The sequence below is a fragment of the Paralichthys olivaceus genome, chromosome 10 (assembly GCF_024713975.1).
Source record: "Paralichthys olivaceus isolate ysfri-2021 chromosome 10, ASM2471397v2, whole genome shotgun sequence".
NCBI classification, from domain to species: domain Eukaryota; kingdom Metazoa; phylum Chordata; class Actinopteri; order Pleuronectiformes; family Paralichthyidae; genus Paralichthys; species Paralichthys olivaceus.
Genome location: NC_091102.1, coordinates 10839916 through 10866297, shown reverse-complemented (window position 1 = coordinate 10866297; position 26382 = coordinate 10839916). Strand labels below are relative to the sequence as shown.

The 26382-nt window shown below is 39.7% G+C and overlaps 1 protein-coding gene across 5 annotated transcripts in view; it reads left to right on the top strand.

Moving 5' to 3' along the window:
- Positions 1 to 25836, top strand: part of rapgef4a (Rap guanine nucleotide exchange factor 4a) — a 30929-nt gene extending 5093 nt beyond the window's left edge. The window contains exons 1-28 of one of the 5 annotated variants that reach the window (XM_069533469.1): positions 739 to 873; positions 10261 to 10333; positions 12891 to 12955; positions 14042 to 14092; positions 14208 to 14314; positions 15195 to 15316; positions 15418 to 15601; positions 15688 to 15772; positions 16398 to 16458; positions 16566 to 16642; positions 16718 to 16864; positions 18220 to 18335; positions 19823 to 19908; positions 20218 to 20296; positions 20414 to 20564; positions 20728 to 20816; positions 20971 to 20998; positions 21096 to 21174; positions 21599 to 21745; positions 22664 to 22761; positions 22931 to 23056; positions 23231 to 23409; positions 23534 to 23624; positions 23714 to 23764; positions 23982 to 24069; positions 24772 to 24836; positions 24940 to 24994; positions 25126 to 25836. In XM_069533469.1, coding sequence (XP_069389570.1) covers positions 10309 to 10333; positions 12891 to 12955; positions 14042 to 14092; positions 14208 to 14314; positions 15195 to 15316; positions 15418 to 15601; positions 15688 to 15772; positions 16398 to 16458; positions 16566 to 16642; positions 16718 to 16864; positions 18220 to 18335; positions 19823 to 19908; positions 20218 to 20296; positions 20414 to 20564; positions 20728 to 20816; positions 20971 to 20998; positions 21096 to 21174; positions 21599 to 21745; positions 22664 to 22761; positions 22931 to 23056; positions 23231 to 23409; positions 23534 to 23624; positions 23714 to 23764; positions 23982 to 24069; positions 24772 to 24836; positions 24940 to 24994; positions 25126 to 25253 — 2580 coding nt within the window. In that variant the 5' untranslated portion in view covers positions 739 to 873; positions 10261 to 10308 and the 3' untranslated portion in view covers positions 25254 to 25836. Of the gene's footprint in view, positions 1 to 738; positions 874 to 4466; positions 4607 to 10260; positions 10334 to 12890; positions 12956 to 14041; positions 14093 to 14207; positions 14315 to 15194; positions 15317 to 15417; positions 15602 to 15687; positions 15773 to 16397; positions 16459 to 16565; positions 16643 to 16717; positions 16865 to 18219; positions 18336 to 19822; positions 19909 to 20217; positions 20297 to 20413; positions 20565 to 20727; positions 20817 to 20970; positions 20999 to 21095; positions 21175 to 21598; positions 21746 to 22663; positions 22762 to 22930; positions 23057 to 23230; positions 23410 to 23533; positions 23625 to 23713; positions 23765 to 23981; positions 24070 to 24771; positions 24837 to 24939; positions 24995 to 25125 lie in introns of those variants that run through there. The other 4 variants (XM_069533468.1, XM_069533466.1, XM_069533470.1 and 1 more) reach the window with 4 other exon arrangements.
- The last annotated feature ends 546 nt before the right edge of the window (positions 25837 to 26382 follow it).

Here is a 26382-nt window from a genome sequence, read left to right as displayed (position 1 = left end):
CTTCAGTACAGCAACAAAGTAAATGTACTTTGTTACATTCCACCACTGATAACCAGTGTAAGTCAGATTCATTATATTCATGCAACACTAGGAGTGTATCTTGCTGTGTCAGGACAAACATGAGACTTAAAGGTCCAGTGTATAGGATTTAGGTGAAAGGGATCTATTGGCAAAAATTTAAGATAAAACAATCCTAGTGATGTTTTCACGTGTTTCATCTAAGTTGCAAGGGCCATTGTTTAATTTACCCCAGAAAGGCCCTTTATATTTAAATACTTTATGTTTATATCAGGAGTGGGTCCTCTCTACAGAGGCCACCATGTTTTTTACAGTAGCACAAAATGGACAAAATGAACACTTTTATGACAACACAAGGCTACCACAGGTTCTCTTTCATATTTGGAAGGGAAGGGTGAGGTAAGAGGTATTCAGCTGCAATATGCAACTTCACCACTAGATGTCACTTAATTCTACACGCTGAGCCTTTAACATAATACATATTTAGATTTATTTTTACATGTTAGAGGAGAAGTAGAGGATTTATCAAAGTAGGTTGATTTTCCCCGAGTCCCTCACCTCTGCCTCTCCTGCTACTGTTGGCTGGAGGGCGTCCCGCTGTGTCGTGGCCCTTCTTCTCCCTCCCAGGCCCCCTCCTCTGTAATGGGCTGGTTTCCTGAGAGACATAGTCCATTTCCTCTGGGACCGAAGGGCACAAGTGGGTTAAATTAGGACCCGTGTGTCTCTGTCAGGGCAGTGGTCAGCTGTGGTGAGATGGGTTACTTAACCCTGGCTGGATGTGTGTTCAGGATCACTTGGAGATACTGCTAACCTACACACACTTCACCTCTGCCCCGTGGCCACCTCTTCAGTCAGGTTTGTTCCAGATGAGATTTTATGGCCTCTGACTCTAGTGCTTCAGATTGTTGTATGTTGTCTCCTCAGATCTGGGTTTGGTCGTTATATAACATAATGGAATATGATGTAAAATGATCATGTTTAATTGATATTTTGCAATTTATATCAAATCAATCAAACAGCTTGATTCAACAGCATTGGATAACAGAATTCATGTCATGTGATATCTTATTCAACTCAACTCAATTCAAATCTACAGGAGAGTTATTTTCCTGAAAATGTCTCCACTGACTCATGTGGTGTCGCCCGCTGCCTTTTTCTTGTTGTTACTCTACTTGGATTTCTGGATTTAATTGGATTTCTGGTTTCCACTGTGCAGAGCGATACTATAAAAGCTTGTTATGAGCATCACTTTTATAGATATATCATAAACAAATACTTATTCCAAGCATTTGCATTTGCAAATGTTCCAAATTACATATTCACTGTTTCCTTTTTAGCCCAAAAAACCACAACAGTTTACAGCATTAGCATCGACAAAACAGTGATTGAAGGGCTGTTGAGTCAATATTCGCATGATCAGCCTGTTACACTCGCTCTCGCTCCTTTTCACAATTACTTGTTCTTACAGCAGTTTTGCCAGATTATTGTGGCAACGGCGTTTTTTAGTCCTCTCAGTTTTGCTGCAATGCACAAAGACTGATGCATGGTTTTTATTGTTGTTAGTGTCTCCACACTGCAGATTGTCCCCTTGACAGTTTTACTGTGGCGACATACTGCTTCCAACTTCCATCCCTGCATGCCAAGATAACTGGCTGCTTAAATAGTGTAGTTCCAGGTTAAATTCAATTTGAATGGCATTTTGCGATGCATGAAAACATTAAGCTGCGTGAGGTAAATATATTGTCGTTGCTCACTAAAAACCTGGGTGAACAGAGGAAATATTCTTTGATGCCATGCAGCTGGAGAGAGACTGTAACGGGACGATTTCAAGGGAAATGCACCACTTATCCTGCTTTGCTGAAGAAGAGGCCGAGGAAACAAACTTACACACCTCCTCCTCCTCCTCCTCCCACACAGATCTGTCCTCCCTAAGGCTGAGCACTTTACAAAAACTATGCCAGGGTGAGCACAGCAATGCCCCAATGAACCAATGCATCCAATTTTGTATTCATATCTGTCCATGTCAATTATTCAGCGTATATCTCCCTCCTGTGTTTGCCCCTTCTCCTTAAGTGAATTTGAGGATGTTGATATGTCAGTTGTTTTTGTGCTGTAGAACAAATGCATTTTAATGCAAGTTTTCCTTTTCCCAATTTGTTCCAATATTTTCTGCATGTGTGACTGTGACAAGTGCACACGATGGGACTCTCCATGCACGAGTGGTCCATCGACCTCACTCATGCATGCAAGTTTGATATTTTCTTGTGCTGCTGACCACTATGGCTCTCTTGCAGCTTTGCACGTGACAGAAGCTGGATTCTGTCACTGGCTGTGTGCTTGTTTGTTTAACACAGCAGATATGGAGCCGAGCATGCACACACACACACACACACACACACACACACACACACACACACACACACACACACACAAACACTGTTGCCTGATCATCAATTCGCTCTTCACTGTGTTTCCTGCTTCCGACAGCCACTGTGATTGAAACAACACAAGTGTAATTTGTTTTTTTAAGGTCGTAAGGCGGCTCTGTTACTGTCACAGCAGTGTGCATGTGGCCTGGACAGGAAGCTTTGTTATTGTGCAACACTTGTGACAAATTACACATCACAGGAGGACTGTTGCACGACACATGCTTTGAATGCCACCATGTTACAAATGGATGTATTCTTCATGTGCGTTTGTGCTCGGAGCATATCTGCTAGGTGCAGAGCTGAGAGCACGGGAGGGCGATCGGTGTGTCACTAGCATCAGTCTGTATAGAAGCAGCCTGGTGGGCAGCCAGTGGAGAAAGCTGATGAACAGGAAGTGGCAGGAAGCAGCATGCCCTCTGGTGTCTCAGGATTGGGGCGGAGGGGGGCTGGAAAAAAAACATGACCACATGAGTTCTTTGGCTGTTCAACATCCAAGTACTGAGATACATCCAGAGCAGCAGATATGTGCACGGGAAGATTGAATCAAAAACATTTGTGTTTTATTCTCTTATCTCTGTTCACAGAGGGGATACTTAATGAAAAAGCCTGTAGTGTGAACTGCAAACTGTGAAATATAAAAGACCTAAAAAAACTGCATCACTGCATCTGTTTTTATGGATCCACCACTTTGTTCAATTGATTGCCGGTAAATTTTGTTGAGACATTCATGGTCCACAGAGGATGAATCCCTTTGACTTTTATGATCCAACAACTTTTCCTCTAGCGCCACCATGAGGCTGACAATTGTGATCAGATTTATCAAAATCTAATTTGTGGGTGACAGGAGAAGAAGATAATGAAGATGGAATATGTTCTCTCTCCAATGCCTCGATTTCCTATTGCCCCTCATGAAATATAATTTAGTTGAGTTTGAAATTGGTGCCTGTTTAATATAAACCCTCATTCCATCTAATTCAAGATGACTAATGACAAAACCTAAAACGAGGGTTATGCATCCATCTCATGGTTTCCCTTTGAAATCACAGAGGCTAATCAGTTTCAGTGTGTTCTGTCAGTCATGACTATAAAGTGACAGAGTTGGAAAAGACACTGATTCACTGACACACATTTACACCTGATCTGGAAGGATGCAGGACGGGTCACAGAAGAACAGACTTAACTTTTGTGCAGATCCAGGAATTTAGTTTTTTTCTTCTTTTTTGATTTTCATGGATCTTGATGAAAAATAAGGCATATTTAGGGGAGTGTGTGGAATTCAACTCAATTCTATTCTAGTTTGACATAAAGGCCTGACTAGGGTCGTACAATTTTATTTTAGTAACAACAATGGTTCTCTTGCAAATCTGCCATTACTGTAATCAGTGGAGACACAGTACTATCCTTTTAAGAAACGCTTGATTTGGTTAATTTCTTAGCTCTGGGAGTTTCATGCAGCTGTCCTGTGTCTTTGATAAGTAACAAGGTCAGAGATACCATCTGGTCTCTGTCCTTAAGAGGAAGAGACAGCAATAGAAGCAGGACACTGGATGATACTGTCTGTACATCTGTCTGTACATTAAACTGTTGGACACAGAAAAACTTTGGAGCTCAGAAAGGACATGATTCTAAAAGTTTAAGGACATGCTGCTGGGTTGTTTATTTGTTTGTGATTTTGTTCGGCTGCCTTCACATCCCATGTGAATGGCCTGGCTCGACTTGCATTGGAAAGGTGGCCGTGCCGAAAATGAATGAGTTACTACTCTGTTGGGAGTGTAGTGGCTTGAGAGAGAGAGAGAGAGAGAGAGAGAGGGAGAAAGAGAGAGAGAGAAAGAGAGAGAGCATGCTCCTGTGTGCTCACTGAATGGAGTTGAGTAATCACCCTGGCAACTGCTGCTCAGAACAAGTCGGAGGCTGACTAGCACTCTGCTGCTCTTACACAGTGCGGTGGTTCACTCAGGGACATGCAGGCTGTAGTGACAGGGCTGCTGGACCATGTGTGACCACGCTGCATATGACCCACGACCTGTGTGAAACTCTGGGACTCTCAGAAGTGGATTTACATGCTTGGAGTGTTTGTTAATGCCTGGATGAAGAGGGTGTGGAGGATCTTCCAGGCGTAAAACAACAATAATAAGCTGCATGTGGACGCTGATCTTTAGGTAATCTTTCTCAAACTTTTTGAACAGTGGAATGCTTTTGATTCATGAGGAGTACTGTGTTAGATTTTGGAGCAAGTAAAAATTTGCAGGATTACATTTCCTGCAGAATTTGCTTGTGTTGCAAAACCTCCTGGAAAGTCAGAATTTGCATTAAAATTAGGTAAATTTAGCTTGTGCATGTCAACTAAAAATTAAAAAATGTTGAATTTATATTTTACTCTTCCTGTTTTGAGGAAATCAAATATTTATGAAGTACAGTGACACTCTAGGGACAGTTCTCCCCCACTTTTTTCCAGAAGTGTGCCTGTAAGAGTTCAGAATAATCACTGGATGCTTGGAGAACAGTTTGCACTTATGTAATCTGGGGGTGAATTATTTAAAATACAAGAGTGCATTCATGCATGTTGATGCTCACAATGCCACATGTGCTCAGGCATGTAAGACCGAGGATGCACCGACATGACATGGTTAATCTCTTGACTGATCTATCGTTATGACAGAGATAAGAGTGGACTTATCTGTGGACTCTTATGCATAATCACTCCAAACATAGCAACAATGTAAATCGCACAGAGATATAGGACTGTACACTCAACAGTTTCTCACTTCATGTTTACAGTGTTTATGATGCTTTTATTCACATGATGCGTGAGTTAACATGACACAGTGATGGTACAGGACATGTGAGAGCTCTGCTGCTGCTGCTCTAAACAGTGAAGTCAGTGTGAGAGCAAATAAACACAACCAAACCAAATTAAGGTGAAACAGAATGGTTCATAAATTATTGCAGACAATTCTATATGTTTTTTTTAATGTTTATATTATAATTTCATGTTAAAAGTTGTGTGGTGAATGATTTCAGAATCAAATCAGAGATACCTGAGAACACTACATATGCCTCTCAAGTAAATCAAAAATGATTTGTGATCTTTGTCATCATTTGTTTCAGAAAATAATCAACAATCAATTCATTTTCAAAACAGAAATATTATTGCTCATTTGTATATCATGTTTCCTGCAATGACATCATCATATATGTTCAGTCATTGTAAATATTAGTATTTTATCAGCCAGACAATACTCTGGGTATGTTTTCTTTTGTGTACTTAAAAAAATCTGGTTCATCGATAAAAGTCAAAGGCACAAGGAAGGAGAGAATCAAACATGACCTTAGGTCGTTCAGTCACCTAAAGGCAGGCAGTTCGATCTCAGTAATAGAGAATGAACATAGCTGCATTGTATGAATGTGTGTGTGAACAGGTGAATGGCAGAACTGTACTGTAAAGTTTCAGCAGAAAAACATTGGAAAATAAATATAGACCATTTTTTATTTACTAGAGGAAAATAGTAAGAAACAGTCAGTCACCAAATTTCAACCAAAGTCAAGGCTTTGTAGAAACCATCTAAATACACCGAGCAGTATAAAGTATGAATGCTCTGCAGTCTGATCAATATTTGTCAAGGGTCCTTTAAGCTCCTTATAGATATATTAGATGTATCATTTCATTTCATCGGTCTAATTCCTGAAGTGTTTGAAACAGCCACTCAGGGTAAATTAATCTAAAGCATCAGATCATCATCGTGTAATGTGATGGAATCAGTTTATAGAAATAGCACAGTAGTTTGTTGGAGACAGAGTCAGTATATAATCTGTTTGACTACATCTACGTGATGAACGGATTATTTGACTCAGTAGAATAACCCTAAAGGCCCAACTCCTCTGTGCTTTACACATCGTATGTGTTCAGAAACCTAAGCACCACTAATACAACTGTGGATTTTATGCACAGAGATGCATGTGAGTCCCAGTGGAGCTTGTTTCTGACTCTGCTGCAGCAACTTAGTGATCCTAAAACCCCTAAAAAGTGATTTACTGCTCTGTTGTCCCTCCACAACTGGAGATAATGGATGATAAGAAAACCTCTGTCAGTGTTATGGTTTTTAATGATGGACTGTAGGGAAGTAGCTGCACAAATCTCACCCAGTGGATGTTTTACTGACATAAAACGTTGTCATGCATATTTGAATTTGCATTCCTGGGTGACAAAGCAAGCACGTTTAGCTTTTTATGTCTTTCTAAACAAGGTTTATAAACCTAATCAGGATGTCAACAGTGTTTTACATATTCATTAGAAGATTTCATTATTTTCCAGTACACTTGCAGTATTATTCTCTCTAGCTGTTGTTTGAATGGATTTAATGCTCTAATAATCACGTGGAGTTAAAATGATAAAGGCCAATGTGTGATTCATGCAACGGAACAGTTTCACATTTTGGGAAATTGGCTTATTTGATTGATCCAACAATAATGTGTGAGAGTGGGAACAATCTTATCATTGTACTATTCATTTAACTATAAAGCAATATTCTAACTTCTGGGTGTCAGGTAAACAAATAACAACAAAGGAAGGGGGTATAACAGCGGAACAGTATTAAACTAATATGATGCAGGATGGGAATTTATTTTCCCAAGTAACTTTCAAAAGGAAAAAAAGGCTCCAGCCTCCAAATTGAAATTGAAATACTCTAATCTCCCTTAGATTGTATCTCCCATACAATTATTATCATTAATCTCAATTCTTTTCTTGATTAATTAAATCAATTAATCAGATTGAGGAAAACCAAATGATCTTCAATACGAAATGATTTATTCTTTTTAAAACTGAGATGCTGAAACCGTCTGTACAATTTAGAAAAGTTGCTTAAAAATAACCTAAACAATTTAATGAATCATTGATTACTTATTGATTTTCTGTCTGACTAATCAGTTAAGTGAGTAATGGTTTTTGACAAATAGACAATAAAAATATACTAATACAAGTAGAGTGTAAACTGAAGAGACTCAACGGCCGACAGTGGAGGTTGTGAAACAGTTGCTTATGGAAACAGGTGTATTATGTGTTTTAAGAGTCAGAGACATAATTACTGACAAAACAGAGACTGAGTGCTTTTTACACACCTGACATGTTTGTAATCCTCCTCTGAAACAACAGCAGCCTCATGTGTAGCGGACTCAGCTCCTCAGGGAGAGCAGCTTTATTAGTTCAGAGGGGATGAGTTCTTTTGTTTCTGTGCGGCTCAGTTTAAGTGCTCCTCCCTAATCCTAAATCCTCTGGTTGTTGACAAAGATTGTCTTGGTGCAGTGACTCTGGAAGCTTCACTGCATCGGTTCACTTGAATGATTAATTAATCTGATAATTACATTCATAATCTGAGTATGGGGTTGACTACAGTTTTTCCAAAACCTCGCTGAAACATTTCCAAACTGCGTCTTGATTGAGGGGTAAAAGCTGTGCCCCACAGAAGAGTCTCTAAAGTGATTAACTGACCTCAGAGGGTGGAATTAAATTTAAAAACCTGACCTCTGAGAGCACATTACCGTCCAGGAACAAATGGCAGGAGAATTCTAGCTTTCAGTCTCCTCTGACCAGGAGATAGGAGGCCACAGAGACCTGGCCGGTCACTAAGTGGTCCTCTATCAGCTTTTTATTGACTGAACACAGCCTCTGTGGCACATAATCAGTTTCTGGTCATCTTTGACTACAGAATAATCTCATAGGCTTCCATTTACATTTCATGAATTGTTTAAAAAATAACTTTTAAGAATCAGCTTGTATTACAGTAAAGTGTAGTTTTACACACAAAAACTAGAATGGCACTCAGAAGAGCACAAACCTCCGCCGAGCCAAACAGCCTTCTTAAATTCAATCAAGCTGCACCACATTACACACACTCATAACAGTCCCTCAGTGTTTTTTCTTTATGATTCATGAATTATTCCGTTATTTGAGAAAATGTCCAAAATGTGAAAAAACCCACCCTTCCACAAGATTTGGATATCAGCTGAATTGTTTTTGGGTAACCTTGCTAATAAACTAATAAACCATTAAACAGCTGAAAGCATTTCCTCCATCAAGGAGAAAGATAAAACAAAACAATGACTCGTGTTTTCCATCCATCCCTCCATCCATTATTTATACCTCTTATCTGATAAACTGGAGTCAATCCCAGTGGACAGGGTACACACTGGACAGGTCAACTGCATCTAACAGGGCCAACATACAGAACCAAACAACCCATCACACTCAGTTTCACATCTACAGTCAATTTAGAGAGGAAGCTGGATAACCTGGAGAAAACCCACAGAGACACAGGGAGAACAAACTCTACGCAGAAAATCTGGGATTAAAACTTGTAAGGCAACAGTGCTAACCCCTACAATACTGTGCCACAAGCTATATATTATTTGGATCAGAAATATGATATGATATGTTTGAGAATAATCAGATACAAAAGAGAGAACCACAACCTTGCAGTTTTTCTGAAGTAACAAGATAATTTTCTTTAAAAAATCCTATAAAAAGACAGGGCATAAATATCAAATTATCATAATAAACCAAGGATTTCACATTTTAGCATCAGACAGCAATGACTTTAATGGTTTTGCATTTATCTGGGTCACATGGTTCATAACACGACATTTACCTCTCAGTCCACCAGTGACATTTATATGAGAGCATGGGTGCAGTATGATGTTCATTGCATAACGTCTGTGATGCTGCGGGGCACAGTGATGGTATAAGACACATACAGTTTTACTGTCATGCTCTGTTTGCTCTGTGGTTCTCTGCAGCATGTACAACATAAGTGGGTACGCACAAATCCGAAAGATGTAATCTGCATGACAGGGAAAAACCGAGAGACAAATGAGATAAATGTAACTGGGAAGTAGAATCAAGACAAATTTGTATTTAATGAACAACAAATGCACATTTTGTCCTTAATAACTAAGCTTTGTGATCATTTCTCACTGAACCAGACTCACATTTGCGTGTTAGAACTGATGAGGACGAAATATCAACCAACACCCCAAACTCCAATTGACTTTTCTTCTCATCCTTTCATCCTGGAGGCAAATGATGACAGAAGGGTTGTTGTTTTTTCCTTCTTTTTCTTGGAAGAGACTCTGAGAAATAACATGCAACACAGACTCCCAGCTGGATGTGCACTGTTGACACCTTAGTTATATTATGTCTTTGCATCTGTTAAACGTGAAAGACACAGATGGTTTACTAATTACAGTGAACCTCTCATTGGCAGTGAGTTAATTTGAGAATGTAAGAAATGTTTTCCTACAGGGTTCAGTGCAATAACTATCAACTCTCTCTCAGGCCCCGGCTGTACTTGTTAAACAAAAGACTGTATGACACGTCTCCACTTGGGACAGTCTCAGCTGTCAATCATGATGTTTCACTCGTTCGCACAAAATAACTTATTTAAACCAAACCCATTGATTGTACACCAGTTTCGTAAGAATGACCCAAAATGATCGAAATAATCTCTGAAAAATAATATTTGACATGTATGCATGGTTTGATCTTTATCCCATCTGCTATCATGGAGAAGACAGCATTTATGACCTATACCGCAGCCAGCCATGGAGTACCGCAGTGGGCAATGGAGACACTTTGGCTTCACTTTCGGGGATCCATCATATCGTCCATCTTTATTCAATGGTTTCAGCCTCTACCTAAACTAATAAGTGTCCCATCAGCCTCAGCTTTGTGGTTTACTAACATGCTAAACTACAGGCACTAGATCTGCTGTGCCTGATGACATTTGATAATGTTCTATTATCTTTTTTGTTTTTACAGAAATATCCTCAGTGCTTGGCTGGACTCCTCGCTCCACCCTACGGTGTGATGGAGAGTGGTTGTAGTGCGATAAGTAAGTAGCCCTGAGTGATTTACGTTTACTTGACATTTATTCCTAACTGTCACAGTTATCAGTAGCTGTATTCAATTTCACACAAGACAGATTGTAGTATATGTTACATGTAACTGTTAAAATACTTCATGTAGACACAGCACACCTGGTTGTACATGTAGTCTCAGAACACAAAGCACTAACTCTACTCTTAGCCGCACTAAAAAAAATTAAAAAGTTGAGAAAATACAAACTCCTTTTGACCCTAAGTTTAAGAAAGTTGTCATATACTGGCCCACATGATCAGTTTACAAACCTGTTTATGTTACAGTTCTGTGTTACGTGAGAGCCTACGTGAGAGATCAGGGTGAAGACAAGCTAAATTGAGAATAAAACAATATATTTTGCAAGGTTTCTATGCACTTATTCTTCTGTCCAGTGGATGACTTGATTCTCACTGTCTAACTCCATTACTGTCCGCCCCTCTATTTTTTTTATCTTGTCACATTGTGATAAAGGCTGATAGTTTTATTTTATTTTCTGTTGCAATTTAACTGGATACTGACTCATCTTTGCTCAAACAGAGCACTTAACATGCTTTAAAGTCATGTACCATAAAAATGATGAGCAGCAGGGTGCAGTGAGGGGATCCAGAGTCTGATGGTTTTACTGGCAGTGTTTAATATAGGCAGTTATAGAGAAGGGCCATAAATAATGGACACATATATGTTCCAAACAACACTAGCTTTTTAAATATGTCACACCAAACCACTTCTCATCATAAAGAAACAATTTGATCAACGTTTTTTTAGAAGCTTTCAAAAGTAGATTTGTCTGCATCAGTGTTCATCACTGCTATGAGCTCTGGAGCGGTACTGTAACCGCAGAACAACCTACAGTGCAGGAGATTTACAGTATGAACTCCCAGGAGCATCAGCAGCTGGAGGCGCATGCACTTCCCTGTACAGTGCATCCACAGCAGCTCGCTGCTTTTGTAACCGTGGTGGCTGAGTCGAATGAATAAATCATGTTTTCAACAGTTTTCTTACTCACAGAAACACAAGGCTTTCACTGCACCTCGGTGTTAACAGGTGGATGCTTTTAAAGTCAGCATTGTTTCGCTCACTCTGCTCATACAGAGAGCATGACTGCACCTGAGCACCAAGCATGAACACACATTTATTAAGTGTTCTACTGCATCATTCATCTTTGAAATGTTCAGAGTGAAAGAACTTTTCTTCCCCAGGATATACAAACTTTTCATTGTATGAGTCTAATGTTGCGTTCTGCTCTGACATGCGTTCAACATGCCGCATCTCTACTGATGTGATTGAAATGATGTGACACTTCAATGAATGCCATCATGTCACATGTACCAACATGACAGCTTCACAAATACAATGATGGACAGCTACGTTAACTTCACAGCAACAAACAAGCACAAAGTCCACAAGGACCTACAGCAAATAAATAGATATACACACACATACATATTCTATATAAAGAGCAGATATATAAAAGCAGCAACTCTTTTTCTAGAGTCGCTGATCCCAGAGCCTGCCACCCAGCATGTTTTTGTAATGTAGGATGCATAGACATATTAGTCATAGTAATAATGTAGTATATAACGGTAATATGGAGCGACCCATCTGTTCACACACAGATTCTATATTTTTTTTATATTATTTTCCTTTCAGAATGTTGGTTTTCACAGCAGTCATGTGGTTTAAACACATTGTATCCAACGTGATGGTAAAATATAGAAGAATCTTCAGTGACCAGGAATCACACAGAGCTTTGTCCACATAGCTGAGGCTGATACAGATGCTTTGTTCCTGGACGTGTAGCCCCAAGTCTAATGTTACAAATCCAGCCGTGTACCACTTTCTCTACATTGTGCCGATTCTGTCTGTTCTGTGGTATCAGCAGTCTGAGGGGCACTGCTAAGAATAGCTGAGTTTTTCTTCTCCCTGCAGATACAGTTGTGACTGAGCAACCTTGACTGATTATACTATGCTATTTGTCTTGGAGGGAGGCGAGCAGCACAGTGCAGCAGGCTTAAAGCTCTGAATACTTATCATACTTATATACATTTAATACATTTTTTGCTTAGCTTCAAATATGGACAGGTGCAAATCAAAAGTTTGTTGTATATATTTATATTTTATAATTCATATTATTTTCTATATATTTTTTTTTCATAATTATATTTTTATATGAGTCCGAAAGAAAGTTAAACTAACTTAATGTATTTTGCATTTATTCTGTTGCCCTGAAGCAACAACAAAAATGTTTACAGTAAAACATTTTCAAAGATTGAATTGTCTTTTTATGGTACATCAGATGCAGCCTCTTGTTTGCTGGAGGAAACTTTACTTGTTGGAATGAGCTGATAAAGCTGAGTGAAGCGTGGACCCTGCATGGGATCTGTAGAACAGTTTATCAGGGTTAAATAGAGGAGGATTGAGCAAAAATGGGACAAGCTCAAGCTCTTAACCCACTTTTCATTGATCCTCGTGTTCTTCCTCTATGTGACTTTACAGTGTATTGTAATATATGCTGTGTTCTCCTCATACAGGGATGCCGGACAAAGAGAACATCAGCAACAACTCATTTGTTCCAGTCTCCAAACACCAGAATAAGGTAATTTCTTTGACACTGTACAATCTTACACGTGTTAATTAATTAGTATAACACTAACTGTGATGTTGCATGTTATGAAAGACAGAGAAGGGCTGAGGGGTTGAGGAAACAGAGCTGTTGTCACTGCCTTGTTCCCGTCTAGTGTCATTTTAAGTTTTGGCAGCCTCAGCTACGGCTCATTTTTTGGGTTGGAAATCAACGAGGAATGTGAAGTTTGTTTAAAGTCTAAATATAAATAAGGTGACTGCAGCTCTTGTCTCCATCCTGTACAGTTCCTGTCCCACCTTTCTCCTGTTGTCGTTTCCTGGCCACTGGGTTGATAACGTGGCACCGCAGTAGATTTATGGTGACCTTTGCTTTGTTTCTATATGTAAGGAACAACATGGCAACAAGATTTTGCAGTTATATAGAAAGTGGACTTCATAACATATTTTTCTCTTATGTAACAAACAAAACGCTTTAACGCATACAATATATGAATAATAACTATAAAAGCTCAACCTCTTCGGCTACTGAGTGGACTAATTCTCTTGTTAATAAAAGATGAGGCTTTAAAGCCTTCACATAACTGCATGAGTTAACACTGTTCTCTAGGGCATGCACAATGCATTTTAAATGTCACAACCCAGCAGCCCACCCCCACCAATGGTCCCAGTGGAGAAAGAGAAACACTTACAACACAATATCTATGTCCCGTTTGAGCAACTAAAGGGATCCGTGTGGGAACACACTGTTACTTTAACTCAGAAGCAATATAGAAAGCCATAAGTTCAATTAAAATTGACAGCTAACAAACACATAATGTCGACTGTGAGTCATACAGGAGCGGTGGAAAAGACATCCAGTGGTCTGCCGCGAGAGGAAAATCACCTGTTATTTAACCTGACTCGTTTGACTTGTTGTTTTCCTGGTGTCTGTTATTGCCAATTTCCGGACTGTTGTGTTCCGTAACAACAAACCTTTAATTTCACACAGTTTTCTGTAACGTTTATTTTTCTGTCACCAGAGGAGCCTCAGCTTCACTGTCATCCATGATGTCTTCTCATTTCAGTTCCACTTATTTTTTTGTTTCATTTTATTTTGCAGAAGTCATTCATTGAAAGCCCAGCCAAACCCAATCCTAAATGCATTTCTCAGGTAGTAAACTCAACTTCTGTAATGTAGGGCTCAGCTATCACCTGTTATTCAGTAGGACTCTATTGTACTTTCATTTTACTTTTGTCTTTATTTTGACTTTAACTCTATTGCCTAGGTTCCTTCGGAGAAGATCTTGCGGGCTGGGAAGATTCTCCGTAACGCCATCCTGTCAAGGGCGCCGCACATGATTAGAGACAGGAAGTACCACCTGAAAACATATAGGTTGGTTGACATTTTAATACATTTTATTAAGAAATCGTTTGCGAAAGCTATAAATAAGCTAGCGTTAGTTTGAAAACTTAAAAAAGATAGCGACATGATAGCCTAAAAAGACGGAGATCTTTTATTATCAACTTCATGTGTCAGTTCTGTATTCACAACTTGTTGTGCTGTCCCCAAGTGGCCAAAAATCAATTCACATGTAAAGGATTTGTGAGTGCAAACCATACTGTATAGAAAGATGGACATGACTGCTGCTCAATAGTGAAGCCAAAGCATCTTGATCGCCCTCTGGTGGCTGGCTGCAATTTTACATCATAAACTCCACCTCCTCCTTGTAAGCAAATGGGACTTGGGCCAAACTAAAAAGTTCACTTCGACAAATTAAAAATAAAAATTTTTTTGGTAGTTCTTATAACACTGACGTTTTTTCAAATGCAAAAGCAAGTTTCGGTTGCAATTAGTTATTTGATGCTATAAAAACAGGGTGAAACGTTGTGATTGACAGCTGACTTGTGATTCGTCGGGCTTGTGTATTGGTGTGACCTCGATACTGTGGCTTTATCCCACGAGGGAGTCGAGACATGACGTCCATCTTATCTACAGCCAACGGTTGCATTCTATGGGTTCTGTGGAACTTTTTTATTATTATGTGTAACTTTATCATGAGCAGGCTTGTGTGGGTTACTTAAAGAATAATATGTCACAAATTTAATTTCTTGTCATGTGATAAAAGTTGCTGTCAGTTATTGGGCTCAAGAAACAATACAACAGATAGACAAAGCTAATCAACAACAGATAATTAATTAATATTATACATTAGGAATGTTACATAACTTCCTGACCTTATGTCAAATCTAATATTGACTTGTGTCTTTGCCAGGCAGTGCTGTGTGGGGACAGAGTTGGTCGACTGGCAAATGCAGCAGAGCTCATGTGTCCACTCTCGTATCCAGGCTGTGGGCATGTGGCAGGTGCTGCTGGAAGAAGGAGTTCTCAACCATGGTGAGACTCTGTGTGACGCCTATGTCTGCACACACGTGAGTGAGCGACGGAGATTTTAAATCTAGGCCCCGTGCTGTCTGTGTTGTGTTGTTTTGATGCAGTGGACCAGGAGCTGATCTTCCAGGACAAGTACCTCTTCTACCGCTTCCTGGACGATGAACAGGAGGATGCCCCCCTGCCCAGCGAAGTGGAGAGGCAGGAAAGCCAGGAAGAGCTGCAGGACACCCTGCTCCTCCTCTCGCAGATCGGACCTGACGCCCACATGAGGATGATTCTGAGGAAACAGTACGGCTTTAAATCTCTGAAGTGACATTAAATAAAGGACAGTGTGGTGCTTTTATAATTTCCTCTATGTGATTCCTGTTTTCCAGTCCATCTGAAAGAACAGCAGATGATTTGGAGATAATTTATGAGGAGCTGCTCCATATCACGGCCTTATCTCATCTATCCACCACTGTGAGTAGAAATTCTCCATCAGTGAATTTATTTCTCTCTCCTGTGGCGATAATAAAACATGCTCAGCTTCACAGACATTTAGAATCAGAGCAGTGTGAGTGAGAGAAAAGATACAAAGATGCAAACACCCCCCCCCCAGTATATATCTCACCCAGAGTCCAGATCACCACATACAGCAGTGGTGGATCTAGGATTTTTCTAAATCAGGGGCCATAAAGGGGCCAAAATGTATATAATATATATAATTTATATGGCCAATGCCAATTCCTGATTGAGTAATAAAAACAGATTAGACAACTCCCAAAAGATTGTCCTATTTATTGTTAGTATTGTTAGTAAATGACTAGTTTCGTAAAATCCGATTTCAGCTGCGGCCAGTGCCCCCCTGGGGTTCTACAGTTAATATCATTAGTTTGCGTTGCTATTGAGATTCATGTGCCTTGAAAAACAAGTAATATCTGTAAACTGCATATTTATATGGACAATAAGTCACATTCATGTTTTACACCAGTGAGGGATTTGACTAGGAGGAAAGTAGAGTAATATTTTTGGTTGCTCCCTGTGGCACCGCTAAGTAAAAGGAATGTGTTTTAACATTGATCTCCCTCATTATAAATCTGCACAGGTGAAAAGAGAGCTGGCAGGAGTACTGATCTTCGAGTCCCATGCCAAAACAGGAACAGTCTGTGAGTGTTTTGATAAAACTGTTAAATTCATAACTGCATTACATAAATACAACAAATCCCAGATGAGACACTGTCAGTCTTTCTATATGATTTGTTTTCTCTCCCAGTGTTCAATCAAGGGGAGGAGGGCACCTCATGGTACATTATCCTGAAGGGCTCCGTCAATGTCGTCATCTATGGAAAAGTAGGTATTTTCTTCAAATCAGATATAAATGTGAAAAGCGTCAGGATGTGTGATTCAGGGTGCTGTGCTCCTCAGGGTGTCGTCTGCACGCTTCATGAGGGGGACGACTTTGGGAAGCTGGCTCTGGTCAACGACGCCCCCCGTGCTGCGTCCATTGTCCTGCGAGAGGACAACTGTCACTTCCTGAGAGTAGACAAGGAAGACTTCAACAGGATTTTGAGGGTGAGTTTCTGTGTCTACTCATGTTATTACTGTTAAAAAAAAAACACTAATGCCCTCTGTTGGTGAAGACTCAGCAGAGCAGCTATAAATGCATCATCAGGGAAAGAGAGAGAGAGCACACCAGCCCTCTGCACCATTAGCTCATGGCATTAAATGTGAAATATGGTGACTCGTGTAACTTCAGGCTAGAGATAACACGCAGATTTGTGGTTTAATCAGCTGTAGGGTTAAAACTTGTTATGTCACAAACTTCCATCTGGGAACTGACGCCATCATAAATGCTGAGCTTGATATGAAGCAGCTTTCTTACAGTTTTACATAATGAAGGACAGAGACATCATCTTTACCGAATTTCCCTTTGGGGATGAATAAAGTAATCTATCTATCTATCTATCATCTTACAGTAAAGAAACCGTACACCTGGTGAATGATAAACCAACAACTTGATCTGATTACCGATAAGAAATTATGATGAATGGAATAAAAGAATCAAATAAAAGTAGACAATCTAATAATTTGTTCATGTTCCCTTTGAATGATTTCGACATTTTAAAATGATTCATTGGATTTGATGACATCACTTCTTTGTATCACCATTTCTCAAAACCTGCAACAGAATTTTAAAGTGATAAACTGTCTTATTAGTATTATAAATAAGAGCTAGACAATATTTAGACTCAGCAAGATATTCTAAACATTCATTGTACACTGTACAACATTCAACATGTCACCAAAATTGTTTCCACAGTGGTTTCTATGGAAACATTAGGATCTCCATCTCCAGTTCATTGTGAGAAACAATTCAATTACTTGAGAAAATAAACTTTTTTAAATTTAAAGTTTATTCACCTCAAGTTTACATAATTTCACATTTCTTACAAGGTCACAAGAACCATAGCGTACTAGAAAAAAGTATGATTGAAGACAAAACATCCAATTCGTGGTTGTTTCAAACTAAACAGACTTGAATTGCAGTTGTTTCCTTATTATATGTTTCTCAGTCTGTATCAAGACCTGAGGTCAGTGTGGTTGTGTGTTGACTCTGTTGGATAAACCATCTCCTCCACTCTGCTCTGTAGCTGGGGCCTGGTGTTAATGACGCTGTCTCTGCAGCAGGCACAATTACGACTGGTTCTGGTTCACAGAGCAGAGTCAAACCTCACTGCAATTACCAGATGATTGTGTGATGGTGTAAACACTGTGCTCAGTTTACGACGCATCATTTTCACTCAACTGTGGAGGAGACAGCATCTCACACACAAGATCAGACAGATCTGAAAAAAACAACCTTTCAGTGTATTCTACAAAATCTGAGTCTTTATATGATGATTATGTATTTTATTTATTGTGTGAAGGATGTGGAGGCAAACACGGTGCGTCTGAAGGAGCACGGTCAGGATGTTCTGGTGTTGGAGAAGAGCCTCAGCAACAGTCGAAGCTCTGTCCATGGAGCCTCGTCCTCCCATTACAAGTAAATGTACCCTGCACTGCACTGCACACATTACTAAACAGAGCTATTAAGACAGAAAAGGTGAACAAACACACAGTATTTCTCCCTCCATTAAATGGACAACAATCCTCAAACTAACTTTTACCGAGAAACAGCGCCCTCTGCAGCCTCGCATGGTGACTTATTCTGTTGGGCTTTGTGTCTAAGTGATAAAGTGGTTTTCAGTAGAGAACAAACAAAGCCTATTCAACACTCCTCATGAGTGATGGTACCTGTTCAGGGTGAGGAGTGTGAATGAAAGAGGAAACATTCTCCTCATTCCAAGTCAGTGAACCACCAAACACATTTTAAAGCTGCTATTTAAGGTAAAAAAAAATACTTAAAAAACTTAAACAAATGTTCTGAGTCAGGAAACGATGAAACTGCAGGTGGTATTTCTGCAGTACAGTATTCTATATTTTTTCTCATCGCCAACATATCTCATGAAAAGACCACAACCAACAATACTTTAGGCTGTTTTCCAGTAGCTACTCTGTACAGCTCGTCTTTGACTGAATCCTATTTCTTTCCGATTTCTAAGTCCTGAATAATTAGGTCACAAAGGGTCTTAAATATCCAGGCCCTGAGACTTTGGAACTCCCTGTCTGGAAATCTCGGGCCGGTCAGCTCAGCACCTCTTTTAAAGTCTCTTCTTAAGACTCACTTATATCGTATGGATTATTTTTAACTGTTGGTATTGTCTTTAATTTTAAATGATAAAGCACTTTGTAACTCTGTTTTTGAGAGGTGCAATATAAATAAAAGTTATTATTAGTATCATTTAATAATTGTTTCCTATAACAGCTAATTCAGTAGTTCTTAGCAAATTTAACTTAGATTAAAAAAGGAATTTCTAGATTGTTGGTTTTAGTCTTCTCTTTGGACATTTGTGGACAATGAGAAAAAAAATTCAAATATCACAAGCCTTCTCCTTGAAGATGCTGGAGAATATTGGATTATGTTTGTCAAAAAAATGCTTCTTGATCACACAGGCTGCACAAGCACTTCCTGTGCAGTGCAGCCGACAAGTGTTTTCTTGACAGAGGCGTCTGTCACTGCACCAGAGTTGCAGTAATATAAGGAGACACATTAATGGTAATGATGAACCAGAGCTCCTCGGGGTAAAACAGAGGCCTGGCAAGTCACAATTGACTCATTTGGGGTCGCCCTCTAATCAGCTCCTCTCCTCACACATGAGAGTGTCTCCCCCGTGAGTGGGGGGAGACACGGCCTGACACGGCCTGTGACGGCCTTGCATCCCAATATATATGTATTTTTTATTAGCCGAGACTCCTCTTAATCCAGAGCCGAAAACTCTGTGATTGTAAATAGGAATTTTATCAAATGAAGCAATCACACACACACAAGTTCAAGTATAACACAAATCAGATCGAGGGCCGCAGTTGTGTCATTAGGCCTTGAGATCCAGTGTTTCTTGATTAGTGAAGGGTGTGTTTTACTCTGTCCAGATACAGGGTGATGTCAGGGACGCCGGAAAAGATTTTGGAGCACCTCCTTGAAATGATGCGATTGGATTCCCAGTTCGCAGAGTCAGGTAAAGCCCATGAAACATTCACTGTGTCAGATTAGAGGCCTGTAATATAATCTGTCACAATGATGATCATTTACTATGAGGGGTTTTCTTCCATGCAAGATATTCATTCTCTGCTCTGTCCTCCGCCTGCTCTGCACTGACCTGCTTCTGCTCATCTATAATTAGCCACACATCACAGAGCTGATCTAATTACTCTCGCTTGTGTGGATACGTATGGTTTTCATTTGCCTGCAGAGATGACAGAGACTGTCTGATCTGCTCTTACGTCACAGGTGTTTGACGTGAGCTCCTTTGTTTTTTCTGTCACAGATTCAGCCTTGGAAGACTTTGCCCTCATGCACTGTGTCTTCATTCCAAACAGCCAACTGTGTCCCGTGTTGATGGCCCAATATCCTTTGCTAACCTAATGTTCTTTTCTGGTGCTGATAAACCGACAGGAGAACAAGAAAATAAACATACTACTCTGCTGTGTAGTTACATGTTTTGATCTTTAACTGCGCTGCACCTACCATGCCCAGGCCCTGCAGGGCTCTGAGCAGGAGAAGCTGGATTACACACTCAACAACAAGCGCAGGGTGATTCGCCTGGTGATGCAGTGGGCAGCTGTACATGGAGATCATCTGCAGGAGGAGGACATGTCAGTGGCCTTCCTACAGGTCAGCCACTAGATAAGAATACTGATTTAACCACAGAACACAATAAAATCAATGGGAATTTAGTTAAAACACACAATAAACTTTTGTTGTTCTGGTTAGAAAGACAAAAGGATAAGATGACAAGTCTCCATTCGGCAGTAGGATGCTTTTTATGTGTTTGCAGGAGTTTTTCATGGCTGTGTCTGATGATGCCAAAGTGATTCCAGCCCTCAGAGATCAGCTCACAGAGCTGGAGAGAATAGTAAAGCACAAGTAAGTTAGTGTCTCAGTGGGAAAGACTTTGGTGAAATAACGATCCGTCATCCGAAAGTGCTCGTATTCATAATATAAACATGTCACTTTTACTGTTTGATGAACAGCCTGAGAGCCCTCTGTTTAACTTTGGCTTATTGTTTTCATGTTGTAGCACTGAAGCCAGAGTCTCACAGAAAAAGGTAAAACTGACTCTTTCATTTTCAAATTAAAGGTCTCATGCAGATTGTGTTATATTGTGAATACTTTTCGACCTAAACATGTTCAATTTTGTCACAGCACAAAGTCCTCCTGCGCCAGTTCAGCATGGGCAACGAGAAGCTTCAGAAGCGTCAGCCCATTAAGAGCCATGATGAAAGTGAGTGAAGGACACGTCTCCACGTGGGTCAAGTTTGTCCCAGACTGTTCACCAGGACTTTTACCCACATGGAGATTTCTGTTTGCATCTCCTCAACTAAAGCCAGTTTTTGTTGAACACTGCAGAGATTCCTACCCTCTTTGACATCTGATGCCTTTAAATAAAGCAAAGTTTATTGTTTGATTTCGAGAACTAGATCCAAGATTTGACAAGAAAAGTAAATATTAGAGAAAATTCTGAAAAATAATCACATTTCATATAATATGATTTCTACTCTTCTCGTGAATCATCGTGTGATCCTCAGATTTATCTTGTGATTGCCAGGTTGTCAAGTATTCAAATATTATTCCAAAAAGTACATTTTTGCTGCTTCTTCATTTCTTTCCTCCAACAATCCCTTATTTGCTCTGATTCCTTTCTCCAGTTCTGTTCAAAGTCTACTGCTGCGACCATACCTACACCACAATCCGGGTCCCCGTCGCCACCTCAGTTAGGGAGGTCATCGGTGCTGTGGCCGACAAGCTGGGGTCAGCGGAGGACCTGCTCCTGGTCAACCTCAGTTCGGCAGGAGGTGAGAGCAGTGGCAGCTACGTGTACAATGGGCGAGCCGGCGCGAGCATGGTGTTGTAATACTAATTAATCCCCCGGCTGATTTAGTGAGAAACGAGGTGCGTTTTGCAGACTGTGACAGGAGGTGCTAAAAAAACGCCCTTTAAAGCAGCTGGAGGGAAAAAAAACAACCTGGGCTCAGTTCCTCTTTTAGCACGAGGCTGTTGGTGCTGGCTGCTCCTCACTGCAGTCATGTTCCTTTGTCTCTGCCAGGGATGTCAAATGCAGCTCCTACTTGTCCACACTTGACTTGTGCTCTCTGTAAATTAAAAACAAAAACACAGCAGAGGAAGGAAATGCAAGGAAATGAAATGCTTTAAATATCTTTCAGATGAGAAAAATATTCCATGAAAGAGCTCGATGGTGCAATGTTATAATATAATGGTGATCCATGAAACAGTTGTTGAGATAATAGGTGCTGCTCCAGTGGATGCTCTGAACAGCTGACTACTTGACCGTGAAATAAAACTATAAAATAACAACCCAAACATCTGCTAAATACTCAGAATTAATATGTTCACACTCACCACTGTCATTACTCCTTGATTAAAGCAGCTGGGATCGTCCAGAGCGTCATTGTGATTGGTGGTTATGGTCAGGAGCAGGTGACTGACAGCAAAACAACCAATCACAGACGCCTGGTCCAACCAGTTAATCCAATGCAGAAACAACTGTGATGTTTGACATCAATTTAGCCTGGACTGTATGCTGGTACACCCAGAATCAGCCTATGATTACGATTTTATTCTGGGCCAAAGTGTTGGACTGACCAGACTGTTATTCCGTTTTGTTTTCTTTGACTTTAATGATACATTTAAATGAAATGAGGGCAAAATTTCTTATAAAATAAAATGAACCCTCTCATGTTTTCATGTGACAGAGAAAATGATCTTCAAGCCCAACGATGTGTCAGTGTTCTCCACTCTCAGTATAAATGGACGTCTGTTTGCCTGCAGACGGGACCAGTTGGATTCTTTAGTGAGTCAACGCCTCTCCTTCAGATCATAGAAATGTATTAATTCTTGAATTGAATTGTTTAAATGTTAATTCTTGTGAGCAGCCAAAGTGTTTTTTTGCCATTTTGTTGACTTCTGTTTAACATAACCATGTTTTATATATTTCTGATTTTGTTAATTTATTTTTCCAGACCCCTTTACATGAGCAGGAGGGCCCATCGACAGGGTCACTGTCCAGCTTTGAGTTGATGAGCTCTAAGGATGTGGCTTATCATGTGACCTCGTATGACTGGGAGCTCTTCAACTGTGTGCATGAGGTATAACGGAGACACCATGTACCTTTAGCAGATCTGATTCATTGTATAATGTCTCCCATGAGGTTGACAGCATTGTAAACCTGTTTTTTTTAATTTAATTGGTTTGGTTTTATTTAGTTAATCTGCTTTTTTATTCATCAGAAGAATAAATATTGTTCTGTGTGTATCTCACAGCTCGATCTCCTCTACCACACATTCGGGAGGCAAAACATGAAGAAAACCACCGTGAACCTGGATCTGTTTCTGAGGAGGTTTAATGAGATTCAGTTTTGGGTCATCTCAGAGATGTGTCTGTGTTCTCAGCTCAGTAAACGTGTTCAGCTTCTCAAGAAGTTCATCAAGATCGCTGCCCAGTGAGTTTATCTTGTGTCACTGTTCATTCTTTAACTATATTTCATTTAACTCTGAATGCAGTTCATGCTTATTCGCTCCCCTATCTCGCTCCCCTATCTTATCTTCTCATGTTTCGTGTCGAAGCTGTAAGGAGTACAGGAACCTGAACGCCTTCTTTGCTGTCATTATGGGCCTGAGTAACCCTGCAGTGAGCCGGCTCAGTCAGACCTGGGAGGTGGGTGTAAAGATTTGTCCTCCTTGTCTGTGTCTCTTCAAAATGACTAAAATCTTAATCACAAATTCTTCTATCATGTGTCTTCACAGAAACTTCCCAACAAATTCAAGAAGTTTTATTGTGAATTTGAAAACTTGATGGTAAGCAGAAAGAACGTTATAAAATGTTTTGTTTACTTCGAACTGTGTTGATATTCTTGTTTTTGTCTGAATAAATACTGAATAGAAGATCATCAAGATTATTGCACTGTCAGCTGCTCACTGTGGGTTTATAGCAGTGTCACCGCTGGCCACGACTGTGATGGATCTGTTTATCACAGCGACGGCATATCTCACAACAGTGTGCCTGTTTCCACAGGACCCCTCCAGGAACCACCGAGCATACAGACTGACAGTCGCCAAGCTGGAGCCTCCCATCATTCCCTTCATGCCACTGCTGATCAAAGGTTAGAGTCATTTATTACATGACTGTTTATTGTAACATCAGTTTGACCAGTGCATCAGAATTGTTTTTGTTGTGTTAATGCTACTTTGACAGTTTTATCCAGTAGGTGATTTGTTCATTTTGAATGCGTGTGTGCAAAAAAATTTAATAACGCATGGTCGTTTTTTTTTTTTACCAAACTTGGTGTGAATATTTCTTGGGTGTGTTTCTCAGTATGATTAACTTTTAGAGCTGATAAGTAAAGGGTTGGGATGTGGAGCGGGACAACGCCTGCATTAGTGAAGTGTATGCTTGTTACATGAATGCACACAGCAAAAGCTATGAACCTTTTTTATGCTGAATCCTGCCTGGATGCCCAGGATGGTAAAATCTTTATGGATGTTTTGACAGCTGTTGGCACAGGTAGAATTACTCCTGGTGCTGCTGATGGTAAATCTGACGGTAGTAGCTGGTCAGTGTGTTTGTGTGGAGAGAGGGTGTGTGAGGCAAAGTGCTCCACCTGTTCTATTCAGCTTCAAAATGTTTAAATTTAAACTGCACATCCTGTGATTTAGTTAGCAGCACTATGCTCATCTGCACTCACAGCACTCTCTCAAACGACTGATTGGAGATGGCTGAATTGATGGGTTGCTTAAGGTGGATGTTTTAAAAAAAAATCTTTGCTCTTTCTTTATCACTCACTGCTTTTCATTGTCTTTTACAGACATGACCTTCACTCACGAGGGCAACAAGACATTTATTGACAGTTTGGTCAATTTTGAAAAAATGGTGAGACTCTGGAGGTGCAGAGTATTGATCTAACGGTGAAAATTTGTATCTTCTAATTTATCAGTTAATTCCTGGTATGTGATTGTTGCTTTTTGTCTTTCAGCGAATGATTGCTAATACAGTCAAGATAGTGAGACACTGTAGGAGCCAACCATTCAGTAAGTGGAAATATTTGATAAGAAATAATTTTATGGAGACTTAAAAGATCTCTGTTGATTTGTAGAGAATAACGTTCAATGTCTTTCTCGTTTTTTTTCTCCGTCACTACCTGCATTTTCAATTTAATCAGGGCCAGATTCACCCTTGGCCAGCAAGACCCACCCGGAGGTTCGGACTTACATTCGTCAGCTCAACGTGATCGACAACCAGCGGACGCTTACTCAGCTCTCCCATGAACTTGAACCCCGCAGGACTTGAGACCACTCAGGGACAGAGATGTTCCACTCTCATGCTGCTTCACTTCATGACACCATTGGATGAACTAACTCCAGTACAGGCAATCACCTGGAGGACCTTATGTCATATCCCATCACAAGATATTGTTTCAGATGCTGTTACCCGACTCGCTCAGCCTTTTATTACAGTAATTTGTAATATTCTAACAACAGTGATTGTCGCTGAAGTACCTCTCATATCACTGTGCTGCAGATACCACCATTATCTCCAACTCACACAAGGACAGTTGAAAAGTATCTTTGGTGGATTGCATTCATCAGAAAACTGTGTGAAATTTCAGATGTCTACATACAGTATGTGATGCTGATGATTTAACAACTTGCCATTATATTCCTGATATCCAGTTATGTCATAACTTTTGTATCAAACCATATTTATACACATTTAAATTTGTGAGATACATATGTGTTGTAAATTGTGTACAAATATTTATTTTGACATCAGCATGCTGAGGATCATGATTTTTATCGATGTGAGCACATTTCTCGTGTCTGAATGTCTGAAACCCTTGTGTGTTCTGCAAATATTAAATATTTTAAATGTATTAATTTAGTGTTTGTTGTTCCTGTTTCAAGTCAACCATTCCATTGATAAGTTCAATTCAACCATCATATGTGAATTAAAAAATATTATAGAAATATAATCCTGAGTACAAGTTCAACAGCCAATGATAAACAATGTTCTACATTGTCATGATTTTTAAAATTAAGAGGAAAACCCCTGATCAAGTAACACATTCACTATGGTTCCAACAACAAATTTTTGCGGTCCTCAACAGATGAGCCACAACAATGTTTATGTGCTTCACACTATTCTTATAACCTGTTTTTATGATTAAAAAGTAAGATATCTAGTTGTATCAGATCCAGATAACCCATATTGATAAACGTGTTGGGTAAAATTGATAAAAGATAATAATAAAAACTGAAATAAATGAAAAATATTCCATATAAGTTAAAACAATTAAGGTATCATAAACCACATTTACCAAGAAGATTAAAACATTCATTGCACTCATGGAGGCAGTCAGTATTCACTAGTGTAACATTTACGTCTTATAAATGGTAAAATGGTTGTATTTATATAGCGC